This window comes from Myotis myotis, unplaced genomic scaffold (assembly GCF_014108235.1).
Source record: "Myotis myotis isolate mMyoMyo1 unplaced genomic scaffold, mMyoMyo1.p scaffold_m19_p_17, whole genome shotgun sequence".
Lineage (NCBI taxonomy): Eukaryota > Metazoa > Chordata > Mammalia > Chiroptera > Vespertilionidae > Myotis > Myotis myotis.
This window is the reverse complement of record NW_023416321.1, coordinates 1,336,418-1,363,301: the sequence shown is the minus strand read 5'-3', so window position 1 is coordinate 1,363,301 and position 26,884 is coordinate 1,336,418. Positions and strand designations below refer to the sequence as shown.

At 61.9% G+C, this 26,884-nt stretch overlaps 1 protein-coding gene across 12 annotated transcripts; it reads right to left on the bottom strand.

Moving 5' to 3' along the window:
* Positions 1-2,706: 2,706 nt before the first annotated feature.
* Positions 2,707-26,884, bottom strand: USP36 (ubiquitin specific peptidase 36). 12 transcript variants are annotated; one of them, XM_036338801.1, is made up of 21 exons: positions 26,727-26,884; positions 24,524-24,675; positions 22,605-22,861; positions 21,897-22,118; positions 19,836-19,946; positions 19,168-19,270; positions 16,803-16,870; positions 16,324-16,394; positions 15,436-15,518; positions 14,470-14,581; positions 13,302-13,442; positions 12,346-12,446; positions 11,544-11,682; positions 9,735-10,391; positions 9,064-9,191; positions 7,757-8,278; positions 7,210-7,403; positions 6,956-7,072; positions 6,004-6,119; positions 5,567-5,716; positions 2,707-4,341 (listed from the first exon to the last, which is right to left on the bottom strand). In XM_036338801.1, exons 2-20 carry the CDS (start codon positions 24,550-24,552, stop codon positions 5,585-5,587), a joined length of 3,303 nt encoding a protein of 1,100 aa, XP_036194694.1. In that variant the 5' UTR covers positions 24,553-24,675; positions 26,727-26,884; the 3' UTR covers positions 2,707-4,341; positions 5,567-5,584. The 12 variants fall into 12 exon arrangements, 11 of the variants coding, with proteins under 11 accessions (XP_036194694.1, XP_036194695.1, XP_036194696.1 ...); XM_036338802.1 differs by having other exon boundaries at positions 6,956-7,057; XM_036338803.1 differs by lacking the exons at positions 24,524-24,675; positions 26,727-26,884 and adding an exon at positions 24,472-24,488.

Sequence of the window (26,884 nt, the reverse complement as noted above, 5' to 3'; positions counted from 1 at the left end):
GGCTCGATCCCTGGTAGGGGGCATGCAAGAGGCAGCCAATCAATGACTCTCTCATCATCGATGTTTCTCTCTCCCTTCCTCTCTGAAATCAATAAAAACATGTTTACATCAGCGGTTCTCAACCTGTGGGTCGCGACCCCCTTGGGGGTCAAACGACCCTTTCACAGGGGTCGCCTAAATACATCCTGCATATCAGATGTTTACATTATGATTCATAACAGTAGCAAAATTACAGTTATGAAGTAGCAACAAAAATAATTTTATGGTTGGGGGTCACCACAACATGGGGAACTGTATTAAAGGGTCGCGGCGTGAGGAAGGTTGAGAACCACTGCTTTAAAGAGATGATGCATCTACAAAGCGAGAAGGTTCCCAGTGAGAAGGGCAAGGACAGAACAGTGTGTAGACTATTTCCACTTGTAATAGCAACCCCTGTGTGTAGTATACATAGGTGGTGAAAAAGGGGGTTCGATGGGAAATAACTTCGCAGGGTGAGCTGATCATCTGTTCCTAACGGGGCAGGTCATGGTGGACAGTCACGCCCAGGCCGATAGCTCCTTTAGGGAAAGGTTTTAACAAAGCCTGGCCTGCTCTGGCCAGTGGCCCAGAGGTTAGAGCATTGGCCCACCCACCAAAGGGTCATGGGTTCGATTTCCGGTCAAGGGCACACCAGTTCGATCCCTGGTCCAGGTGCATTTGTGAGGGAAATCGCTGTTTCTTTCTCACATCGATGTTTCTCTCCCTCTCCCTTCCTCTCTCTGGAATCAATGGGGGAAAAAAGAGAATTAAAACATAGTAATAATAAAACTAAGGACTTGTTTTGTTGCCTTTCTCCTCTCCCATCAGGGCGAGGCAGGAGGTTCAGCTAAAGGGTCTGGTCAGGAAGGAACCCCCACCCCCTCCCGCTCCCGCCATGAGCCCGTGTGCCCAGGGACAGGTGAGGGAGGCGCGTCCATGTGCCGCCGAGGCCACCAGAGCCGCAGGAAGCCCGGTGTCCTCCAAGGCTCCCGTTCACCCAATCCCAAGCCTCTTCCTCGGGGGCCGGCGCGCCGCCAAGGCCGTGGCGGGGAAGAGGGGGCAGCGAGGGCTGACGGACGCCCCAGGATGCCTCCCGCTTCCCAGAGGAACGCCTGAGCCCACCTTCCCCACCTCCCGCAACCTGAGGCCAAGGGGTGGGGGTGACTGTGACAGGGCAGGGCGGCGACCCTTCCGGAAGCCAGCCCCCGACCCTCCCAGCCCAGGGGCAGTGGGCCAGCCAGTGTTCAGACTGACGGACACTCATGCAGGCGGCCTCAGTAAACCCAAGGCAGGGACCTCTGCCTGACCCTGTCTGCAGGCTACGCCCAGGGCGGTGGCACAGGGGAAGGGCAAGGGAGGGCGCTTCCGTCAGCCAGAGACCACAAGTGCACGCTCACGCGGCCGGGGCGGCATCGCCTTGCTTTGCAAGCCCCCAGGTTTGATTTTGTGAGCTGCAATTTCCTCCGCGCGGGGCACTGGGAATGTGTGTGTAATAGAACTTGATTGTAGCCAGCTGTCTCCAAGTTCCCCACCGCCCCAGAGACAGCTGGCCACGCGCCCGTGGCGACAGAGGAGTGGGGAGAGGGGGAGGGGCGGGGCAGCAGAATTTCCAAGGCGATGACACTGATGGGGTTGGGGGGCATCTTCTGAGCAGAGTCCATGTTCCTTAAGCAGCTTTCCCTGGTCACAGACCCCTGGTCCCTGGGAGTGCTGGCCTTGCTGGGGGCCTCGGCTGCCGGCCGCCAATGGGAGGCGTCTTAACTGTGGCCAGAAAACAGCAGAGAAAGGCCTGCTTTCCCTTTCCCAGCAGAGCTAGAGGCACCCGCCCCCACCAGCTGCTCACCTGGACATAGAGGATCAGAAGGTCGTGGGCTCGGTCCCCAGCAGGGGGCTTGCAGGAGGTGCCTCTGCCCCCCCTTGTCTTCCTCTCTAAAAGTCAATGATTAAAAATATTTTTAAAATGTTTTTTATTGATTTCAGAGAAAGGAGAGAAACATCGATAGCCAACCATTGATCGGCTGCCCCACTCTGGGGATTGAGCTTACAACCCGGGCGTGTGCCCTGACCAGGAATCGAAACATGACCTTAGGGTTGCTGCTCAACCACTAAGACACACCGGCTGGGCTAAAGAAAAAAATTAAAAAATTAAAAAATATATATACACATATATATATATTTTTTTAAATATATTTTATTGATTTTTTACAGAGAGAAAGGGAGAGAGACAGAGAGTTAGAAACATCGATGAGAGAGAAACATCGATCAGCTGCCTCCTGCACATCTCCTACTGGGGATGTGCCCGCAACCCAGGCACATGCCCCCGACCGGAATCGAACCCAGGACCCTTCAGTCCGCAAGCCGACGCTCCATCCACTGAGCCAAACCGGTTTCGGCAAAAATATATATACACATATATTTTAAATATGTATTTTTTAAATGATCATCTCTTAATTTATTTTTATTGATTTCAGAGAGGAAGGGAGGAGAGACAGAAACATCAACGATGAGAGAGAATCATTGATTGGCTGCCTCCTGCATGCCCCACACTTCGCATGTGCCCTTGACCAGAATCAAACCCGGGACCTTTCAGTCCGCAGGCCGACGCTCTATCCATCGAGCCAAGCCAGCTACGGCTAAAAATTATTGTTTTTTTAAATCAAAGGAAAAGAAACAAGACGTAGGCAAGACTCACAAAACCTCATTACTTTATTGCACCAAGATCTTGGCAACAACGGGGTCCACAGCCCCTGGAGGGAAGTTCAGAGAACGGGGCGCAGACCTCCATACAGTGGCAGCAATGGCGGAGATGGGGGACGGAGGGGGCCCTCCCACAGACCCCGGACCCCACACTCCACTCTAAGCACAAAATTAAATTAAAGCCCGATTCTGAGTGAGCGGAGGCCGCTGTGTAAAAGCCCGCTGTTTACATGCATTTGCGCGCGCGTCACCTAGAGCCGGACTCGCTCCCTGGGCCCAGTGGGGCATGATGCTGGGATGTCGTGGGGGGAGGCCTCGCCGGACAGAGATGAATGCTCAGCGCTGCCCAGTGGCAGGTGACAGACAGCTCCTCAGGAGCTCCTACAATGACCCCATGGAGGAGGGGAGGTGGAGGGCAGGGCTGACCCCGAGGCAGGGCGGGAAAGAAGGGGACGAGTCTGTCAGACAACAGCACCCACTGCTCCCGCCGGGGCTGCAGGAAACGGGGAAGCAGCTCCCAGGGCCACGCAGGCCACGCACCGCACGAAGGAGAAGGCCCTGCCCAGAGGCGACGGACAAAGTGCGGGTCTCTGAACAGGTGAGGCTGACAGGCCAAGGCAGGCCCCTGAGAAAAGGCAGCCCAGCCGCTGGCTTTCTTGGGACCAGACGGCCCCCATGCGGCCGCTGACATCTCCCAGCTTTTCAGAGAAAATGAACCCAGGAAGGAACACCCAGACGACCCCCATGAAACAGTGCACACACCTCCCCGCAGCCCCCAGGGCCAGGGCCCGGCCATCGGGAGGGGCGGGGGAGTGCCGCCCTCGGTCCGGCTCCCCGTGCAGCATCTCCCGGAGAAAGGAGCCGTGACTGTCAGATTCACTTGTACCTTCGACCCCTGGGTCACCATGATTGTCCAGGAAAACGTCACCCCGACCGAGGCTGGCCCGTGATTACTACTTCCCACGTGCGCGGGTAAGGGATCGGCAGTTACAATCGGCTAAACTGCAAAGCACTCGCCCGCGGAGCAGGAAGCCAGGCCTGCAGGAGGGAGGACATGCCGCCGGCGGGACGGTGTGAAGCAGTGACAGGAAGAGGCCCTCCCCACGGCCACCTGGACAGAGGCCGCGGCCTGCGGCTGACGGGGTCGGGAAGGCGCTCAGAGCGAGCAGCAGCCGAGGGGCGGGGGCCAGCTCCGCAGTTCAAGCCCCAAACAGCCGCCTGCTCCCGAGAGCGTCCGGTTCCCTGCGAGGACGGGGGCCGGGCCGCCCGGCTCCGCTTTCTGAGGCGCCGGAAAGGCAGGCGCCCCGCGAGGGACGGGCAGGCGCAGGCGGGGCCGCAGCCGCCAGCAGCAGGTGGTGGACGGCCCGCCGAGAACAGCGACCAGCGGCCCCGGCACCCAGATTCGGCACCCAGATTCGCCAGCGCGAGAGCGCAGCCGCCGGCCCTCTCCGTCCCCGCCGGCAGCTGCCTGCTCCCCCGGCGCCGCGTGCTGTCACCCAGGCCCTGATCTCCGGAAGCCGGGGCCACGGCGCCATCCTCGGCGCCAGCTGGCGGTGCAGGCCCCGGGGTGACCCAGCCAGGAGTCCACACGGACCGCTCCCAGGAAGCGATGCCGTCTCCGAGCGTCTGTGGGGCAAACAACAGTCATCCTGACAGAGAAAGGGCCCCTGCGAGTCCCCTCCCACCCTCCAGCGCGTCCACCAGGGACCCACCCGGGCACTGGAAGCAGCAAGGCCGCCTCTGCAAGTGACGGGGGTGCGTGCGCCTCGCTCCACACCCCACGCCCCACGCACTCTCACTCACTCCACCACACTCACACTCCACCACACACACTCACTCCACCACACACTCACACTCCACCACATACTCACACTCCACCACACACTCACACACACACTCACACACACATACACACACTCACACACACTCCACCACACACTCACACACACTCACACTCCACCACACTCACACACACACTCCACCACACACTCACACACACTCACACTCCACCACACACACTCACTCCACCACACACTCACACTCCACCACATACTCACACTCCACCACACACTCACACACACACTCACACACACATACACACTCACACACACACTCCACCACACACTCACACACACACTCCACCACATACTCACACTCCACCACACACACTCACTCCACCACACACTCACACTCCACCACATACTCACACTCCACCACACACTCACACACACACTCACACACACATACACACACTCACACACACTCCACCACACACTCACACACACTCACACTCCACCACACTCACACACACACTCCACCACACACTCACACACACTCACACTCCACCACACTCACACACACTCACACTCCACCACACTCACACACACACTCCACCACACACTCACTCACTCCACACACACTCACACTCCACCACACACATTCACACTCCACCACACACTCACATTCCACCACACTCACACACACTCTCCACCACACACTCACTCCACACACACTCATACTCCCCATGCACTCTCACTCACTCCACACACACTCACACTCCACCACACACATTCACACTCCACCACACACACACACACTCACACTCCACCACACTCACACACACACTCACACTCCACCACACTCACACACACTCTCCACCACACACTCACTCACTCCACACACACTCACACTCCACCACACACATTCACACTCCACCACACACTCACATTCCACCACACACACTCACACTCCACCACACTCACACTCACACACCCGCACTCACTCACATATACACTCACATTCACACACATGCTCATTCACACTCACACACCAACCCATAGCCCACACTGACCTATCTCGGCAGCAGTGCTCAGCGGCGGTAGCTGAGGCTGGCAGCCTTGGCTGGATGAGTCACAGACCAAAAGTTCCGTCTATTCTGAAGTTTCTGGAAGGCATTGAAGTTTCTTTTCCTTTCTCTCTTGAACTTTTTAATTTTCTTTTCCTGTTTCGAGAATCACAGGTGTCACAACTGCCAGAAGGGCGGTCTCTGGTCCCAGTGGCCACTACGTGCGACACAGCTCTCAATGCGTGACAGAACAAGCTTACTCCTCCCGTGGCCTCTGGGAGGCGCCCACTCCCCCACTTCACAGATGAAGGGACAGGAGCGACCGGGGACCAGTGCCCTGCCCGCGGCCGCGCAGCACCTGAACCTGGCACCTGGCTCCAGTCCGGGCCACAACCATGTCAAACCGCCCGAGAAGCAGGCCTCCGTGACCGCGGTCGCCGTACCTTCCCACGATCGAACTCTTCATCCCAGTCGTCGATCACCGCGGAGGCGCGGGCCAACCTGCTGTCGTGCATGGCATCCCGGCTGACAGCCGACACCTCACCGCCCCACGTCAGAACTGCAACAGACACGCGTGGTGGCCCCTCGGATCCCCACCACCCTCATTATTCCTCCTTTATAAGGCAACTAACTTTGCCGGGACAACACTGGTTCTAGGTCTGAAGTGACCGTTCTCTGTCCATCGCTGTATTCCGCACCACAGCCCACCCGCCGGCCCTGTCCTCCCACAGGCGGCCCCTTCACCCTACAACTACCCCTCCCCACCCCGTGCAGTTGTTTCTAAACCCCCGGCCTCATCTGAGAAACAAAGACCTCGTGTTCTTTCTCCAGGTCTGACTTATAAAAACGAGCTTGCGAATAAGAAGTCACCCTTGAGTGCTGGGCCTGTGCTGCTGCCCCCTCCCTCCTGGCCTGTCCTGTCCTGTCCCCCGGGGTGCACGCTCTGGGCTCTCCCACTCTCCTGCCCCTGGACCCAGGGAGAAGCTGTTCTGGATCTTTCCACAGATAACCTCCGCCCTGTGAGGACCAGTTCTTAACCTCTGTGCGATGGGGTCAGACAGGACCGTTTAGACCAGTGGTTCTCAACCTTCCTAATGCCGCGACCCTTTAATACAGTTCCTCATGTTGTGGTGACCCCCAATTTCATTGTTACAAATTGAACATCATTAAAACATAGTGATTAATCACAAAAAAAGTATATAATTATATATGTGTTTTCCGACGGTCTTAGGCGACCCCTGTGAAAGGGTCGTTCAGCCCCCAAAGGGTAGCGACCCACAGGTTGAGAGCCGCTGGTTTAGACGCTCTTCCCATCTTTACAGCCAAGTGACACCTGCGTGCTCCGGGCACCAGCATCCACCCCCAAAATGACAGACGCCCAGGCTGGAGCAGCACCTTTCTTCCCGTAGGCTTTATCCGACGCGCATTCGAGCAGCTCCCACACCACGCTGGCGCCGCGCTCCCTGGACCAGGAGTGCTGAGGCGTCTGCTCCGGCCCTGCGAGCAGACACACTAAGTGTGCGTTGGCAGCCACCATGCGGGGGCGCCCACCCTGGACTCAGAGCAGGGCTCCAGGCCAGTCTTCCCGCCGGAAGGGGTTGCCCATGAAGCAGCCCTCCACCCAGGACCCTGCCCCGCCCGGCGCACACCTGCCAGGCCCCCGGGACTCTGGCCGTTGACAGCAGGCGCCGGGCTGCTCCCGGGGACGGCAGGGCCCCTCCGGCCTCCGGGGTGCTCCTCCTCTTCTCCTTCCTGCCGGGGCTCCGGCTTTCTCTTTTTCTTCTTCTTTTTCCTTGGAGATGCTGCCGTGGCCTCTGGCTCGGTGTCCGAGGGGGAGCAGCTCCTGGGGTCAGCGTCACACTCAGCTCCCTCCCCGTTCCACTGGCGTGCCTGACCCACGGTCACCCGGACTAGCCCCACCCTGAGCCTGGCCAGGGACCAGTCACGCTGCTGTCCATGCCACAGCCAAGCATGGGGGCGCTGGAGCTCCACCCACGAGAGTCCTACCAGCGGGTGATACGAGTGCAGGGCCAGCCGGGCTGGGTCAGGTGACCGCCTGTGCATGGTGCCGGCCAGGTATGCTGCTGCCACCCACTCGCCCGGGTCAGCAGTCTGGACCTGCCAGCAACACCCACGGGGGGGGGGGGGGGGGGAGATTGGTGGTGGGAGGCAGGGTGTCTGGCTCCTGGTTCTCACCTGTGCCAAGGCGGGTCCTGGCGGAGGCAGGCTTCTCCTTCTCTGCCAAGGCCGTCCACTCCCTTCCTCCTGCTCTTGCTCATGTGGGGGCTGTCCGTCCTGCATCCCACCGGCCAGCCATTCACCAGGCCCCGGCCGTTCCCAGGCTGCTGCCCACCCTCTGCCTCCAGGCTGGAAGCTGGTCGCTCCACGCTGCCCTCCGGCCTGCGCTCGGGGCTCCACTGCAGGCGGGCGGCGTCCGTGTCCTCGGGGCGCTTCCTCTTCCTCCTCCTCTTTCCAGGAGGGGCCGCTGCCTCCCCAGCCTCCGAGCCCGGCCTCCGGGCCTCTCCCAGGCGCTTCCGTTTCCTCTTCTTACAAAGGCTCTGGAGGGGCTCGCTGGCCTCGGGCTGGTGTGGGGGGGCCCGAAAGCCCCCGTTGACCTGAGGCAGGGGAGCACAGGCGGAGTTCGGGGGGCTGCAGGGCAGGGTGGCGGCGTGGGGGTGCTTTGGGACGCTGGATGATCCGGGAGCAGGTGACACAGCCCTGTGAGGACAGACGGGCAGTGAGACGGCTGTTCTCAGACCCAGGCCCACCCTCAGCAGCCCCCTCCCCCCAGGAACCTCAGCTTAAAAAACTGGGTGTAAGTTAAAAGACAGACTAGCGATGACATTCAGGCCTACTTAAGATCAAGGTTAACAAAAGTCATTGTCTCTCTCTGTTTCTCATCACCAAGCAGTACAATGTGCGTCTGCAAACTCCAATGTTTTGCATTTTTGGTACAAATGTGTAAAAGCTACAATGAATCCCCACCCTCCGGAGTCTCGGGGTGTCCAGGCACAAGAAGGGCCATACGAGGGGCCCGGACAGGCCTTTGCATCTTCCACTCTGACTGTGTCCTCGGGGATCTGGGGTTCAGGGAATCAGGGAATCCGATTTCACCAGGGGGCCTCCCAGGACGAGCGGGGACGAGGGACGGAGTCTAGAGCAGGTCAGGTCGGCTCTGACCTGTGCCCCGCTCGCTATGGACCCGGAAGGGTTAACTCTCCACACGGAGACCCCACCTGAAAATGACTGACCGGAACGCCAGCCTGAGGTCACCAGAGAAACAGTCACTGTCACCATCTCCACCAGAGCAAGCTACGATGCCCACCGACTGTCTACACCTCACCACTCTGCGCTTTCCGGAATTACAAGTCAGACAAAGAAAACTACCCAGTAAATACCTCACGCGCTTCAGGACCTGCCACGCGCACTGGCCTCCGTGGCGGCCACCGCAGTTCTCGTGGGCGCACGGGGACAGCAGCCGCCCCGGCCCAGCCCGCGCTTACCTGCTGGCACCCACAGGCCGGGCGCAGGCGGCGGCGGGGTGAGTGGCTTTCCTGGGGTGGGTGAGGTCGGACAGTGGCGGGGGGCGCGGCGCTCGGTCAGTGCCGGGGGCCCTCCGCAGGGGGCTGGCCTGCAGTTATTGACATAAATAAAAACTTGGTGGTCTAAGAAAGTTGTGGTGAGTGAGAGGAAAAATAAATGTAAAAAAAAAACAAATACAAAAAAACAAATGAAAGAGTTCAGAAAGCAGGATGGGGGACAGCGAGGGGTGGGGGTGATAGAAGAAGAATCAGAAGTGTTTTTGGTTAGAAACAAAAAGGAAAAAGGAAGGAAATTTCAACAAAAGCCCAAGCAGGCCCATTCCACCACGGAGCTCTGCGGTGCACCCAGAGGCTCCAGCGCCCGTGTCCCGTGTCCCGCGGCCACCCCGTGCTCGGAGCACCGTGAGCCCAGCACCCCGTCCTCCCTCTGGATCCTGGTTCCTCCCCCGAGAGAGGGAGACCTGCATCGCCCCAAGTCTCTGTCAGCACATGGAGTGACAGTGGGAAATCAGGGTTCTCTGAACCCCAATTCTGGGAAAGCCCCTCGGATCTGCAGTGCCCAGGAGGCCCCAGGGTCTCGCTCCCCAAACCAAGCCACCCGACACTCCCAACCATGACACCCCAACACCCACCTTCTTGGCAGAAAGGGCCAGCTTCTTGGCGGGCGGAGGAGACATGGCGTTTACGGGCTCGGTGGCCATATTGCTCAGGGCCGGGGCCCGCGGCTTCCCCACTGTGGAGGCTTCGCCGTTTAGCAGCGCCCTGGGCGGGCCGGCCGTGGGGGTCCTTCCCTGAGAGTCACAGAAGCGGGCGGCCCCGCTCCTGGGGGTTGGGGGACCCTGGGCGGGGTCGCTGCTCCCTGAATGCTCGGGGCTGGAACTGCTGGAGGCTGCCCTGTCCGGGGCAATGCCCGCAGGCCCGTGCCCGTTGGCGGTTGCTGTCGGCACGAGCTTGGGTGAGGTAGAGAGGCCAGCGCCCCTGCCATCCCAGGAGCCTGGCCTGTGGCTGTCACCCCTGCCGCTGGCCCCGTGGGACCCCGGAGAAGTCTTGAGGGGCGGGGAGAGGTGCTGCAGGGGGGCCGACTTCTTGACTTTCTTTCCAGGCTCATCCAGGATGGTCGGCAGGGGTGTGGGTGCTTTGGAGAGTCGGGGGGAAGGGGACCCCAAGGGCAGCTTTGGAGGAATGTGTCCATTCTGAGACTTTAGGCCCGACAGGAAGCCGTTCCTGGACACGGGCACACCCGTCTCCCCGGGGGCCTGCAGCTTCCTCATGGCCACTGGGTCCGGTCTCTGAAAGACAGCGGGCAGGACGGTCAGACTTGGCAATGCTCCGGCAGGTGCGGGCACACTGCGCGCAGCAGGCCCCGGCCACGCAGGAAACACGCTGTGACTTCTCTAAGCAATCTTACCCACGGGCGTGTATCTTTACAGCCGCCTTCACTGTGAAAGCAGCACATTTTCACCAACATTTGAGAAATACAAAAAAACATAAAGGAAAAAATGACCAGTCCCATCCCATTGCACAGCCACCGATGAACACACGGTGTTCTCTCCTTGGGGCTTGCTTCTGCAGGTTTGGGCCGCAGAGGGAGACCAGTTGGCTTCCCGATCCACCCTTTCAGGCTCTCAGGAAAGGTCTGTGATGTTGGGCTGGCAGCTGCACAGTCTCCAGGGGTCCTGGAGTCGCCACCACAGGGAATCCTCACCCCCCGTGCAAACCCACTCCATCAGAACGCAAAGCCACAGCTCCACATTCGATGCTGCCACCTCCCACCCCAGGCCTGAATCTGAGCATTTACCATCGCAGCCGCCCAACCACTTCCCGGCTAGTGGAATCTGTGCTTAAAAACTACTTGTTAGCTCTGACCGGTTTGGCTCAGTGGATGGAGCGTCGGCCTGCGGACTCAAGGGTCCCAGGTTCAATTCCGGTCAAGGGCATGTACCTTGGTTGCGGGCACATACCCAGTAGGGGGCGTGCAGGAGGCAGCTGATCGATGTTTCTCTCTCATCGATGTTTCTGACTCTCTATCCCTCTCCCTTCCTCACTAAATGTGCGGACGGTGCTCCCCACACACCCTCAGCGTTAAATGTGTGGACGGTGCTCTCCACACACCCTCAGCACTAAATGTGCAGACGGATGCGTTTTCCCGATGCTTCAGGCCAAGGGTTTGCTCAGAGAGCCTGTCCCTGTGCTTCTGCGTGGCAGCTGGTCCAGAGCAGGGACACAGCACGACCGCGTCCCGAATTGCTGGGTCATCACTGACCCTCCTCCTGCTCGCCCTGTCAGCTGACGACCGACTTAGGAGAGAGCACGGACCAAAGTAGGACGGCTGTCTGCCTCTCTGCCCCCGGCACAGCGCAGCCTGCAGAGCTGGCTCCTCCACGGCCCAGGAGGCAGTGCGTGTGGCCGCGATGCAGGCACCGATCCCCTTGAGCAGGTACCTTTCCAGGCAGCAGGGACGAGGGGGTCCCATTGCTGGCGCTCTTCCTGCCGTGGTCGGGAGCCCCACCGGGGCGGCCGGAGAGGGCGGAGCCGGCCCTGGAGATGGCGCCCTCGGGACTCTTCTTGGAGCCTGGGATTCTGTCCAAGAAGAAAAGCGGTCAGGGGCTCTCCACTAGCGCTGCCGTCGTTACAGAGCCTCGGTGTGAGAAGGAGCCAGGGTACATAAAGTCAAGGTGACAATTTCGCTAAAATAAAAGAGAAGGCAGAAACCCGGAGACACCTGGCCCTCCTAGCCCGTGTCTCTGAAAGCCCCCTTGGCCCTTGACCCACGTGAAGTTGTAGGTGGCCTGGGACACGCGCTCCGTATGGCAGAGAGCGAACTATAGTTACGGCTCCAAGACCAGAGGCTGTTTCTCAGAAAGCCAGACTGACGCCTCCAGCTCCTCATCCAAGTTGAGCAGAACGCATACGAGGCCGCAAAACTCCCCCGGCCTCCACGCCCTCCCGCCCCGGTCGGTGACAGCCAGCCCCCACAAAAGGCACCTTCCCAAGGTGCTCTGCTGCAGCCCACCCTGACCACTGCCCACAGAGGAAGGGGTGCTGGCTAGCCAGTGTCTCCGGTTTGGGCACCAAGAGAAGCGGTCACTTCCGCGTCACATTCACGTCACCTCGGTGGGGGCAGAGGGAACCCTGCTTGGACCTTCCCAGAGGCTCTGGCTTTTACAACAGCCAGAGGACGTGGTCTGAACGTCCCTCCCGGTGGACACAGCCACACCCACGATGGGGGGTGGGGGGCGTTACCGCAGGTAGAAGAGCACGTAGGCCTGCTGGTTCAGAACCACCTTGATGTTGCTGGAATGGACCAGGGAATCGTTCATCTGGTACCACTGCCCGTTGCTTGCCTGGAGCAGCCCAGGGGGAGGGAAGACAAAACGAACAGCAGACATTCCATGAGCCTCACTTTTAAACAGGCAGCAAAGAATCCGCTGCGCACCGCCACCCACATTAACTGGCCATGATTCCACGTTAAAATATCTGCTACCTGCCTCGCCGTGAACGCAACCCCACCCCTCCTTCCTGGCCCACAGTCCCAGGCTCTTCCTCCCAAGGGCATGTGGGCAGCTCCCATTAGCGAGGCGTCTCCACCACCCCTGGGCCTCCCCGCGTCGTGTCCTGGGTTCTAGGCCAGAGCCTCACTCAAGTGCACCCACACTGCCGACCCCGCAAGACAGTCTCAGAGCCGCTGCCCCACGCGCTGAGGCCACACTGGGCCTGAGCACCACTGCAGAACACGCCACTCCCCAGACACGCGTGCTGCAGAACACGGCCACTGCCCAGACACGTGTGCTGCAGAACACGCCACTCCCCAGACACATGTGCTGCAGAACATGGCCACTCCCCAGACACACGTGCTGCAGAACACGCCACTCCCCAGACACGCGTGCTGTAGAACATGCCACTCCCCAGACACGTGTGCTGCAGAACACGTCACTCCCCAGACACGTGTGCTGCAGAACACGGCCACTGCCCAGACACGCGTGCTGCAGAACACGGCCACTCCCCAGACACATGTGCTGCAGAACACGCCACTCCCCAGACACATGTGCTGCAGAACATGGCCACTCCCCAGACACACGTGCTGCAGAACACGCCACTCCCCAGACACGCGTGCTGCAGAGGCTGCCTCTGTGCCTGGGCAGACCCGCCCCCCAACTTGCCCGGGTGCACCCTCCGCCACCCACCGTGTGGGCACCGACCTTCACGTAGCAGTAGTAGTGCCCGGCGTGGCAGCTGTGGCCCGAATGGACCAGGACGGCGTACAGCCCGTACACGACGGGCTCGCCGCTGCTCTGCGACATGTACGGGCGGATGTTCAGAAACTCGGGGTAGCCCACGTCCTGTAGGGAAGCCAGGAGAAGGCGGTTGCAGGCTCTGCATCTGGCTTCCTTAGATCAGCACGCTGTGGTGCTTGCCTGCACATCCTCCCCCTTACCGATGGACTCCAAATTCAAAAGCTCACACACGCCCTCGGCTGGCGAGCCCAGTGCAACCTGCCCAGATGCGGGCCCAGATCAAACTGTGTCCCAATGGAAACCAGATGGACGCGTTCAGCCGGGCAGCTCCACAGGACCTCACTCCCCACCGACCACTTCCCCCTGGCTTCCCGGTGTCTGAGCGGCACAGTGCGGTGGGAGTTCATACCTACCAGTATGGCCAATGAATGAGTAACTCCCCACACAATTAAGTCTAGAAAATCCTTCATAACAAATTCCCCTCTGGGAGAGTCAAAATGCTACATAGCTTAATAAAGGCTCTGAGAAGGCCTGCAATGAAAAAGAACTACTGGCATTTCAGAAGCAGTGGAGCACGGAGCACTGCCAGGGCACAGTGCTGACGTGCTGCCGAGCACCCACCGGGAAAGGCTGACCTGGCTGGCCAGCGAGGCGGCCGGGGCTCAGGCCAGGGCCTGGCCCCAGATGGTGTCACGAGGCTCTAACCCAAGAACAGACCCCTCGCTCTTATGCAACAAGACGTCTTCTGTTAACACAGAGCCGTGCAGACAGTAAGCTTCACTCCACACCCACAAGAAGTCACCGCCTGTGGGTGCACCTGGTCTGGACACGAACAGGACACAGAGGACCAGAGCCTTACAGTCCACGTCCATGTCCATCACACGCTCTTAGGGACATGACCCTGCCCTGCCATCAGGAGCAGCCCAAGCCGGGAGAGGGTGGGAAAAGCCTAGGAAAACAGTGCTTCCTGGACAGGATTAAGTGTGCATCGTGGCTGCTTAAAGATTTTGTAAAAAGCGCAGATTCCTGGGCCCGTCTTCCAGGGATCTGGACTCACTGGCTCTGGGTAGAGCCGGAGTCTGTATTTTTAAAGAGCAGCCGCCGAGCAGCCGAGCCCGCGGGGGGCACTCACCTTGGTGATCTTGCCCCCGCTGAAGTTGGCGAAGCGCTTGAGGGAAAGCGTCAGGACGTTGGACGCCCTGTGGATGGTGAAGCGCTTGCTGGCGGGCACCTTCTTCTTGCACCTGAGGGGAAAGAGGGGGTCAGCCCGTGTCCCCAGGGACTGTCCTCACACTAGTTGAAAACAGTCACACTGCGCGGTAACAACAGCTCTTCCTAAACGAGACGTGTGGCTCCTGCATCCCTAACCACCAGCGCCACCGCAGGGAAGGAAGCCACGCAGGAAGCAGGCCAGGCAGCGGAAAGCACTGCCCAGCTCGAGGCTCAGATGCAGAAGTGACTGTGGGCTGACACAGCAAAGAACAAACCAGAGCCGACCGGCTGGTGGCAGCGGGGCAGGCAGGGACTCACTGCACAAAGCCAGAGACACGGAACGAGAGGGAGGGGCAGGCGCACGGACAGGCAGCTTCCAGGCACAGGAGTGGGCGTAGGGGGTGCTAAAGGGGGTGTTTGGGCACAGAATGATCAACCCAAAAGCAGAATTAAGAAAACTGTTCTTTACAGCTTTCAAACGACCTAACTAGACAGTAACAACACTCCCCACACTGAGCCTGCACAACCCCCAAGGGACGGGTCAGAGCTGCATCTGCGGAGGTGGAAAATGCCAAGAAAACGCAAGAAATGGCAGGTGCAGAATGGGGTCATCTAAGGGCGGGGTGGCAGCGAGGCCCTGCAGCTGACGGGCGGGTGCACGCCCCTGGGACACGGGACCACTGCCGGGCCTGCTTCCCACGAGGACAGGGAGGCCCCTGGGGGCACAGGGAGCGCCTCACGAACATCGGTCGGTCAGACCGCGGGGCACTGTGTCCGTGGCCTGCAGTTTGTTGGAGGACAGGCTGATGGTCCTCAAGCCATGTGGGCGGGCCACGCGCAGGCGGGAGGGGCCCCGGCCGTGCCAGGTCAGGTGACCGGGACTCACCGGGCGCACATGTAGGCGTTCTCCCCGCTCAGGGCGTCCGGCCTCACGAAGAGTTCGAGTGCACGCACGATGTTCGCCGCCTGCTGAGGGCGGAACGGAGCGTGAGCGCGGAGCAGGCTCCCTCCGCGGCGCCAGCACCAGGCCCTTCCAGGCTGAGCAGCACAGCCCTCACTGCGCTGGCACAGAAACTGCCTGCCGCTGCCACCTGGGGCTCAAAGCCATAGCAGAGGGACAGGGGAGCCGGGCTGTCCCCCTTCCTGCCCCGATAGGCAGGCTCAGAGCGGAGCTGACCGGGGACTGGTCCCGGGTTCCACACACCTGCATGCTATCTTTGTTTTTTAAATGAGAGAGAGAAACGTGCACAGGAAAAGGCTGGAGAGAAATGTGTGAACATGCTGGTTCCTGCTGTGAGGACGATGCTAATTGAGCATCTCCCCTCACCTGGTGGGTATGGGCATGTGGGCTGGAGTGGGGTGAGTGGGTATGGGCGTGTGGGGTGGAGTGGGGTGGGATGGGGTTGGTATGGGTGTGTGGGCTGGAGTGGAGTGGGGTGGGTATGGGCGTGTGGGGTGGGGTGGGTATGGGCGTGTGGGTTGGAGTGGGGTGGGTGGGTGGGGTGGGTATGGGCGTGTGGGGTGGGGTGGGTATGGGCCTGTGGGTTGGAGTGGGGTGGGGTGGGGCGGGTATGGGCGTGTGGAATGGGGTTGGGTGGGGTGGGGTGGGGCGGGTATGGGCGTGTGGAATGGGGTTGGGTGGGGTGGGGTGGGGCGGGTATGGGCGTGTGGAATGGGGTTGGGTGGGGTGAGGTGGGGTGGGGCTTTTGGCCCTCTGTCCGCCAGGTCCTACTGCAAACAGACTGGGGGTGGGGGGCGGGGGGGCTGTGTGTACCCGGATCTCCAGCGCCACGTCCAGGTAGGGGTCGTAGGTGTCCGACACGCTCTTGCACACCGAGCACTTCACTGCAACAGAGCAGAGGGCGGTGGTGGGCAGATACCCCCCCAGGTGTCCGAGCCCTAGAGCCACAAGGTCCCCCGGCAAACCAGCCCCTCGAGACCTCAGCATCCACAGAGAGAGCTCATGGGCCCCCAGGGTCCATAAGACGACGTACATCAGGCCCAACGCTACCCCGAGGAGCTAGGGCGTCACGGGAAGAACTGCTGCCCTCACTAAACACATGCTTGACGGCTCGCTCACACTTCCTCCCAGGAACAGGGTGCCCGTCAGGCACAGCTCAGGCACAGGGCGTGTGCGCCCAGACCCGGGCCTCGGGTCCTGCCTAGGAAAGAGCCCAGCCTGGCGCTAGCTCTCAGCACCCCCGGTTCCTCCTCAGTCCTGACAGGAAGGGGGAGAGAAGAGCTTCCGCTTACCACGCGACCTGAGGCAGCCTCCAAAAATCTGGTGGACCAAAGTGGTGGCCTGCGTTTGACGGTCCAACCTGTGAAAGAGGCCACAGCCGTCAAGCGGACGCCAGGAAGCAGCAAAGCAGCGCTGGCTCCCCGCCCACTGCACACCCCAGGGCATTCCCCCACAACCCGGAGTCTGGCATACCCAGCGGGAGTCTCGGCAGGACCCCGGCAGTGCTCGGACCCACGTGGCCCGCTCCCCACACCCACCCCGCAAGCCTCCCGTTGCTCTCAGTGGGCGGCCTCGCTCCCAGTCTCCGCTCAGGCCCTGATCAGCCCTGCACGGTCACCTCACCCTCCTCCACTGGCTGGGCATGTGCCAGCCTCCGATCGGGGACAGAGGCCACCGGGTGGGTCCTTTCCGCAGGACAGAGGGTCCCAGGCAGGGGCTCGGGTCGGGCAAGCCTGTGCTCAAGTCCCCCAGCCCGTTTACTAACTACAGGACGCAGAGCACAGCGCCTGAGTGCTCACGTGAGGAAGACTCTCGAGGCAACACCATATCCAGCCTCTGCTCTGGGTTTTCACCCGCAGCCCCTGCACCTGCCTGACTCATTCCTCAGGCCACCGAGACCGCCAGGACACTAGCCTCATCGGCCTTAGTCTTCTTTAAAAAGATGGAAACGCCACAGGGGACGCCCAGCGCGGCCCGCTCCCTCCCAGGACAGCGTCCCCTCCACCGGCACCTGCCCCTCTCCCCAGACACCTGACTCCGCGGCCAGGGCTCCTCACCACATGTAGCGGCCCGGAGGACTCTACACACGTGCGCGTGCACATACACGCGCGCACACACGAGAAGGCCCCAGCTCAGCCTGTTGTCCAGTCTATGTGACTGCTGACAGCAGGGCCACCCAGACCCCGGGAGCTCGGGGGGGAAAACACTCCAAGACACATGGGGACCAAGAGTCACCAAATCCTTACTTTGCAAAGTCAGGAAATGAAAAGTGAACGGCACCACCTCCTCTCACCACCACCATCCACAGAAGGGACACTGAACCCCACGGCAGCCAGGAGACAGCAGCGCCCAAGTCACCCAAAGGGGCCGGGACGGAGCGAAGGGAACCACAGGACCCTCTCCGTTCGGCCCGACAGCCTCAAACGCCAGATGACTCGTAAGCAGGACACGGAAGCGATGCCAGCCGCCGGCATGACGCCACCCGGCCTTGGTGCAGGTCACGTGTGGTCCAGAAACACAAGTGAGGGAAACGGGGGAACCAGGCATGGCCCGAGTCACAGGAAACCCACAAGGACGCAGCTCTCAGACTTGGGGACCAAGGCACAGCGGGGAGGCAGCCCCCGAACACGGCGATTCTCAGCCAGAGGCCAAGGCAGATGGGCTCCCCGGGGAACCGGGCGGTGAAGGGCAAGAGAAGAAAGGAGAAACTCGGGGCCTGAGAAACCACGGCAATACCACAGCCACGCAGCCCTGGGCCTGCCCACGGAGCGCACTCCCCCGGGCCGGCAGGAGGGGGCGCCGGGGTGAAAGCCGTGCAAGTCGCCCAGTTCTGGGGACAGATGAAAACTGCTTCCACCCAAGCAAGCGTGGTTCACGCAGGAAACAGTGAACCAGAAGCAAACCTGCCCTCGAGGAAAACTAGCCCAGAAACAAGCACAGAGCAGGGGAGGCGCAACCCGCACTCCCGGCCGCGTGAGCGCCTCTGGGGGGCGACCACCACCCCGAGTAGGAGACTTTCCAACTCAAATAAGAGAGAGTTCACTGAGCTCAGGAAGGACGTGGAAAAAGACTCGCGTCAGACACGGAGGCTGAGCTGCCAGTGCCCCTGGAGGAGGGCGCGGGGGAAGCCCACTGCCCAGACCTTAAACCTGAACCCGCCCCCCTCAGCCCAAACCCAAACTCATGCATCCTACCCCGAGCCCAGCCTCCCCAACTCTCCCGCCTCCAGAGCCTGCCTCATCCGCCTGGCCCAGGGTCAGGGTCAGGGTCAGTCATGGTCCTGAGAGCTCCGCCTGGGCAGGGCTGGGGCCCAGTGCACTGACGTGCTGCGCCCACCCGCACAGCACCGCCTGCCGCTGTGGCCTCGCGGCCCAGCCGCATTCCTCCAGGCCAAGCCCGGGGGTGGAGGGGAGCAGGTGGGAGGCTCCAGAGAGCTGCGTCCTGGGCTCGCCACTCTGCCCTCACACACCCTCTCCTGGGCTCTGAGCACCGGCCACGGCACCTGGGCAGGGGGAGCACAGAAGGCCTTTCCCAGGGAGCACGTGCAGCCTGTCTGAGGTCAGCAGGTCTGGACCTGACGCCATAGCGCAGAGGGAACGGGGTGGGAGTGAGGCCTGGCCGCCCCCAGTGAGGAAAGGTGGGGAGGGCAGGACGTACTTGGCATAGCCGCTCAGGCAGGCCTTCTGCATGGCGTCGATGGTGTACCGCAGGAACTCGTGTGCATCCTCCTGGTTCCCGAAGCGGAAGTGCCGGGCGATCTCTGCGGAGGGGGGAGGGAGGAGCACCGTCAGACGGGAGGGGAGCCCCTGCTTCTTCAACGCCCCACGTGCATGCCCACCTCCCGGCGACCGGTCCACGGCAGACCTTTCCAAGGGCGACGAGGAAGCAAGCCATGCTCATGTGACACCCCCTCATGGCCCAACTTTCCAGGCTCAAACCCTCCCCACTGGACAGGAGCGGGGGCTCGGGGTGCCCACGCCGACCATAAACCCCCCTCGACCCCGCATTCCCAAGCCGATGCAGCACCGGGGGATTCGTGATGCTTCCACCCACCTGGCTTCCAGCACCAGCTCCCTGTCCCGCCCGGTGGGAGGCCATCGGACTTTGCCTCACCCCATCTCTGTCGCCCGCTCATCATGCTCACCTGCCCCCACTGTGACACTGTCCCCAGACCCCGACCACAGCCATCCAGAGCCCACTGCCCTTCAGTGTGCGCCGCCAGCCCTCCACACCCAGTCACTGGCCCTGAGTCTCAGGACGCCCCGTCCCCTCCACACCCAGCAGCCGCTGTGGAGCCCGCAGGCGGGAGGCCGGGACCCACTTACTTCTCAGGTCCCGGATGAAGGACACGGGCTTGATGGCGTTGCCGCTGTTGGCGAAGGCCTGCACGAGGTGGTTCTGCATGACGCACAGCATGCAGAAGCTGCCCTGCGGACCTGCGGGCGAGGCCTGAGGTGAGGCTCCCCCCCCCACACACACACACGCACACACATACATGCAGAGGCCGTGCCCAGACTCCCCCCACGCCTCAGGGCCACGACCCCCCGCACACACACACACACATGCAGGGGCCATGACCAGGCTCCCCCACACCTCAGGGCCACGACCCCACCCCCCCACACACACACATACATGCAGGGGCCGTGCCCAGACTCCCCCCACGCCTCAGGGCCACGACCCCCCGCACACACACACACACACATACAGGGGCCATGACCAGGCTCCCCCACGCCTCAGGGCCACGACCCCCCACATACACACACATACATGCAGGGGCCGTGCCCAGACTCCCCCCACACCTCAGGACCACGATCCCCCCCGCACACACGCACACACATACACGCAGGGGCTGTGCCCAGACTCCCCCCTGCCTCAGGGGCCACGACCCCCCACAGCTGTGCTCCTCTCCCCCGTGACCGGGTCTGGTGGGGACCCCTGTAGGCCCTCCTGCTCCTTCAGCACATTAGTTACAGAGATCAGGCCGATGCCCAAGGCGGAGTTCCGGGCACTGTGTCTGACTCCAGCTGCGTCACGGGGCCACCAGCCAGAACACTAGGGCTCCTGCCCCCAGCCTGCCCGCTGCCCCCAGGAGGTGCCCGCTCCCGTGTCAGGGCTCAGGAAACCTACATGAGGCCCCGTGTAGTCAACAAGTCCCATCTGTGGGCCACCCAGCCTGGTACCTGGTGTCAGATCACCAGGTGGCAGACACGTGCCCGAGCTGGCAGCAGCTGACCCCCCAGGCCGAGTCCGTCACCGATACTGTCTGCTCCTCCCCAGGCACTAGGCCAGACAGTGGTACAATCTGCCTTTATTTAAAGTTATGAGACACTGACGTAGAAAGAGAAGCACAAGACTGTCCCACCACCCAGCTCATTTTAGGTTTCCAAAGGGAAGCACTAGGGAGTCTGCACCCTCCCAGTGCTCAACCCCTCCCGCTCCTCCATCAGAGCCCGCAGCCGAGCCAGGCCATCACCATCTGAACCCCTTGGGGTGGGAAGACTGCACACCCCGTCAGCGGCACTGCAGCTGCGGGTCAAGCTTCCTTTGCATCCACCCCCCACGGTGTGTGACCACAGCCTGCTGTTCAAATCCCGCAGCCTGCGCTCAGCCCTCGCACACGCGCGGAAGGAGCACAGCCCATTACCCAGCCCGCTAGGGGACGCTACCCGCCCTCTCCCGCCGCCAGGGCGGTGCTGCCCCGAACGGCCCGTGCCCGTATCCTGGTGTGCGACCGTGACTCCAAGGGCGAGCATATCCTGCAGCACGGAGACCTCTCCAAGCAGGTTCCACTCCACCATCTCCCTCTCCCCACCAGCACCCAGACACCAGCGGCCCAGGCCCCCTCGGAATCAACACTGAGCAGCACGCAGCCTGTTCGCCGCACACACAGCAACGCCACTGCGGCCCCAGCCGGGTGGCTGAGTCAGCTGGAGCGCTGTCCCGTACAACACGAGGCTGTGGGTTCGGTTCCCGGTTAGGGCACAGACTTAGCTGTGGGTTCGGTTCCCGGTCAGGGCACAGACTTAGCTGTGGGTTCGGTTCCCACCTGCACCGTCGTCCTCCACAAGGCAGAGAGCCAGTTTGGGCCCAATCCCTGCAGGCCAGACCGAGAGACTCGAAATATGCTCAGAGAAGGAAATATGCTCAGAGAAGGAAATGTGCTCAGAGAAGTTTGGAGACCGTTACTCCTCCTGAGCAGTGCGTTTTCATGGCCTGTCCCGCAGTGGGCACCCCTGAAGTTGGGTTTTATCGGTTACTAGGTGTCATGAAACGACACCCCTAAGTGTGATCCAGGCTGCACGGGGGCGCCACCAGCACGCGGGTCTAATTAGCCCAGCGGTTCCGGGCCTCGGAGCCCCCCCGCCCCCCCCACGGCGGGCACTCACAGCTGCGCGCGTGCTCCCGGGAGAGCAGGTAGTTGGCCAGCGGCGGCGTGTAGCTCAGGCACTGCACGGTGGAGTTCAGGAAGCACGTGTTGCCCAGGTTGTGGAGCCCGGCGCCCACGCGGTAGATGCGCTCCCACTTCAGAGACAGCCGCTCCACGGGGAAGAGCACCTTCTGCGGGGCGGGGACGCCGTCGCCTCCGCTCTCGGACACGCGCTCACAGCCTGGGACGGACAGGGAGAGAGGGTGACGCACTTCTAGGCGCAGACAGGACCGGCGACGTGCACTTGGCAGGCGCCTGTCCAGCACGGCAGCGAAGGGAACTGGTGTGCCATTGACTGGAAGCTCCATCAGCCGAGGAGGAAGCCCAGGCACCCAGGACCTTCCCGAGGGCGCCGGCCAGGAATTCAAGGCCTCCCACGGCGAGAGGGTGAGATGCAGGGAATGACGAGCCGGAGGAGCCGGGCCCGGCCCCCTGCAGCTTCTTTCCAAGCCCAGGGCTGTGAAACACGCATTCCCAGGAAAGCTAAGGACACGGTCTCTTTCTGCCCGGCCCCGGGTCACTACCTCTGCAACCCAGACCCAGGGACCCCACAGAAACTCACAACTCTGACCAACCTGCTCTGGTTCCTACCAATCCGTCAACGCTTCGCCCACCCACTTGGTGACCACCCAGCGAGGCCCCCTGCCCGCCTGCCCGGCGTCTGTACCCGGCCTCCTGGCGGGGGGCTCGTCCCCGCGGGGGCGCGCGGCGCCCTCCGGCCTGGGGTTCAGCAGCACGTATCTGCTCCGCAGCGACTGCAGCCGGTGGGAGAAGCTCCGGCTGGCCGGCTCGAACTCGATCTTCTGCAGCAGAACCTTCTTGGCAGAGGCGGCCAGCAGCCGCCCCAGCTCGCCATCGTCGGCCGAGTCCTTGCGGCCGGGTTTCAGGGCTTCCTTCAGCTTGTCGACGATGGGCATGGCGTCACTGCGGGGCGAGAAGAGCACGGGGCCCGGTAGCCAGGGGCCCGGACAGAGTCCGACTCCGAAGAGCCCTTCTTTGTCACCGGGAGCGCTCCTCTGGGCGGCTGCCAGCCCCACGGAGGAAGCGTGAACCACGGAGCCACCCGGACAGAGGGTCCACGCTGCTCCTCTCAGAGACAAGGCGCCTCTGCAGAGAGCGCTGCACAGACAGGGCGGCACCGGGAGGCCAGGGCCCCCTCGGGCGTGCCTCTCTCCCTCAGGGAGTGGGGGCTTCGTGCACGTTCCGTCCAAAGGCGCCCGGGGGTCCTAACGCGTGCTCTGAGCTAGGGAAACACCAGTTCTCACGCGACACTCTGGTTACACACCCACGTCCACGTAACACAGGGGCCAGTGAGGCAAGTCGAGGAGCGCGCTTGTCTGCCCAGACCCATGCTCTCCAAATCGAAGCCACAGCCACACGTGGCCACTGACCACGTGGGAGGAGGCCGCTTCAAACCGTGCAGTGAGTGACATACCCCAGATTTCGAGGACTTAGTATGAGAAAGTAAAACATTCCAATAGTCTTTAGATTGCTTATATGCTGAAATGATATTTGACATATATTTGGTTAAATAAAATAGACCGTGAAGCTTAATTTCAGCTTCTTCTTTTAAAATATATTTTTAGTGATTTCAGAGAGAAAGGGAGAAGAGAGAGAGAGAGAGAGAGAGAGAGAGAGAGAGAGAGAGAGAGAGAGAAACATCAATGATGAGAGAGAATCATTGATTGGCTGCCTCCTGCACGCCCCATTCTGGGAATCGAGCCTGCAACCCGGGCCTGTGCCCTGATGGAGAATCAAACCGTGACTCCTGGTTCATAGGTTCATAGGACTCCTGGTTCATGCTCAACCACTGAGCCACACCGGCCGGGCTGCTGCTTATTTTTAACGTGGCTCGTGTAACGCTTGAAATTGCGCCCATGACTGCATACTGGGCAGATCACCTGCGTAAAGGGACGGTGACGGGACTAGATGGTAAGCACGGGGTGCCCAACGCAAGCAAAGGCAGCAGGGCCCCGGGCTCCGGAATGGGCAGGCCTGGCTGTCCTTCTCCACTTTAAACTCCAGGGACCGTCACTGTGACTCCCACGGGCCCTAGTCTTTAACAGACAGGGATGAAGATACTCCACAGGGTGTGAAATCAACGGGCCGACAAGCCCTGGACGAGGGCTGAGCGCCGGCTAGAGGGAGAGTGCTGGTGAGGCGGCCACAGAAACTAACAGACAGCAGCCCATCACCTCTGCCAGCTTCTCTTCCCACCCCACAGCCACAGCTCGGACATTCCAGGCCCCGTTAGGAAAACAGGTTCCCATCAGAACAGTGGCAACCCCCTCGGGCCCCTCCCGCCACAGCAGCACCGACTACGCCAGGAGCACCCAGACCTTGGCTCTGATGAGAGCCGATCACGTTTCTGGCCATGAAGCATCTAACTTCACACATGGGCCAAGTCTGTTAGTCCGTCAAAATGTCTGTAAAGTACAGGATTGTAGAATGTATCTTTAAAAAAGAAAGTACACGTTCTTTGAGGAAATAAAAGCATCCTTCGGGGGGAGGGGGGATCCTCTGAGAGCCCTCACCCTGCACGGTCCCACGCGGGAAGGGATGAAAGGCGCAGGGACACACGCTTACCCGGGACGGGGGAGCCGGGGCTGCAGCATGGGTCAGGCTCCGGGCCAGACTGGGCGGGTGTGGGGCCGGACCCTCCAATGCATGTGCTCCTCGCGCTCGGCCCGTTAAGCCACCAAAGCTGCGAGCCTGACGTCCAGAACCGGCGTCAGAACCTGTGGGTAAACAGCAGCCGTGAGCAGCGTCTCCCGTCTCCCAGCCCCTCCAAGTGCGCAGCGGAGGGCGGACACCTGCCGGGAACAGCATGGACCTGGGAAGAGTCAGGAAGAGTCGCTCGCGGGGCACGGGATGAAAACAGCTATTTAAATTTTCACGTCAGTGGCGGACTTGTGAACAAAACCTCCCCCATCCGCCAGTCAGCCCCCCGACCCGTCAGCCCCTCTAACCCGTCAGCCCCCCGACCCGTCAGCCCCTCTAACCCGTCAGCCCCCCGACCCGTCAGCCCCCGACCCATCAGCCCCCGACCCATCAGCCCCCGACCCATCAGCCCCCCGACCCATCAGCCCCCCGACCCATCAGCCCCTCCAACCCGTCAGCCCCCCGACCCATCAGCCCCTCCGACCCGTCAGCCCCCGGACCCGTCAGCCCCCCGACCCGTCAGCCCCTCCAACCACATTCCGAAGAGGAAGAGGTACCAAACAGAATGCTCTCCGCTCTCCTACTAAGTGAACCAGCGAAATTAAAAATAAATAAATAAATAAATAAGTCGAAGGAGCAGTAGGAATTGACAAATTTTCCCTTGGCTTGGTGTGCATTTCCCCCTCTAATTACCACCCAGCATCGCTATGATTACATGACACTGAGGTGCTTTCAAGCATTTCAGTGCGAAAATGCTCAGACGCACACAACGTGGGGAGAACAGCACAGGGTCCCCCTCACCCCATTATTCAGCGTCGTCAACAGCCATCACCACGCAGTGCCATCCATCACTGCCCCGCCGTGACCCCGCTCCACCCTCGCAGGACTGAACAGCCAATTCCAGACACAGCCCGTCTCCTCCCCACGGATAAGGGCTATGACACAAGACAGACAAAGCAGAACAGAAACTCCCTACAGAGTCCATGCTGCAGCCCAAACTCACCCCGCACGCGGACAGGTGAGCTTGGGGGCAGGTGAGCCCTGGTCCTGGGCCAGCGCGGGTCCAGCTTGGGAGGTTGAACCCAACTGAATGGGAGATGAGGACCCGACACGGCACCTGCCCAGAGCCCGCTCCACGTGGAGTTAAGTGCTGACAGCACGTCCGCCCTCTGTCTCCGCCCCCCCCCCCCCCCACACACACACACAGGAAGCGGCCCCTAGAGATGACTTCCCTGGAGGTGCGGGGCACAGAGCCCGGGCCTGCGAGGCCAGCATCCCCGCCAGGCCGCGGTTCCCGCCCAGGAGGGACCCTCCTCCCGGGGCCTCTACCTCGGAGAGCGCTCAGCGCCGCTCCGCCGACCGGCACCCCCCGCTCCCGACAGCACCCCGACCCAGTCACCCGCGCGCGGGCGGGAGGAGCGGGGGGCAGCGCGGGGCCTCCGGGCTCCCTGCCCAGCCAGCACCGGCCCCCGGCCGGGCCCCGGGAGCTGAGCGCCTCTCCGAGAGCCCCCCTCCCCGCACCCCGCACCCGCACCCGCACAGGAAGTCCTGCTCAGGTGCCACGCTAGCTCCTCCGACCCGGGGGACCCGACAGCACCGGCGAGGCCACGGCGCTTGACACCCACCCAGGACCGCAAGGCCCACCGGGGGGGGGGGGGGTGATCCAACGCGCTTGCCGCGGGGAAGCAAACACCACCCGCTCCTCCCGACCTGACCGAGCACCCAGGCCCGGCCAGGCCCGCGGGAAGGACGCTCCCTGCGCGACACGGGGCCCAGCGCGGGCACAGGCCGCGCCTCCCCGCCCGGCTCCTCGGCTCCCTCCGGCCGGGTTCGCGGGGACAGCAACGGGACCCGGGCCTCTCCGCGGGCCCCGAGCCCCTCTCCTACCACGCAGCCCGGCCTCCCGTGGACCCGGAGCCATCACGGACACGCGCCCCCGTTTCCCCGCAGAGCCCAGCCAGCCCCGTGGACCCTCGGACACGCGCCCCCGTTTCCCCGCAGGGCCCCCGGGTGCGCCCGTGTCGGGCCGCAGCTTCCCGCGCAGCAGGCCCGGCGGAGGCCTTCCCCGCCCCGGCCGGACAGCAGCCTTGCCCCGGCCCACGCGCCGCCCAAACTCGGCCCAACTCACCCGGCCCGCGGCCCGCCCGCTGCAGCAGCACCAGCGCAGGCGTCTGCTCGGCCCGGGCCCCGCACGCTCACCATCCGGGCCCTCGGCGCTGCACACACGTGTCACCGCGACACTTAAAGGCGCCGCGGCCCGCGGCCAGTGCGGCGGAAGACGGAAAT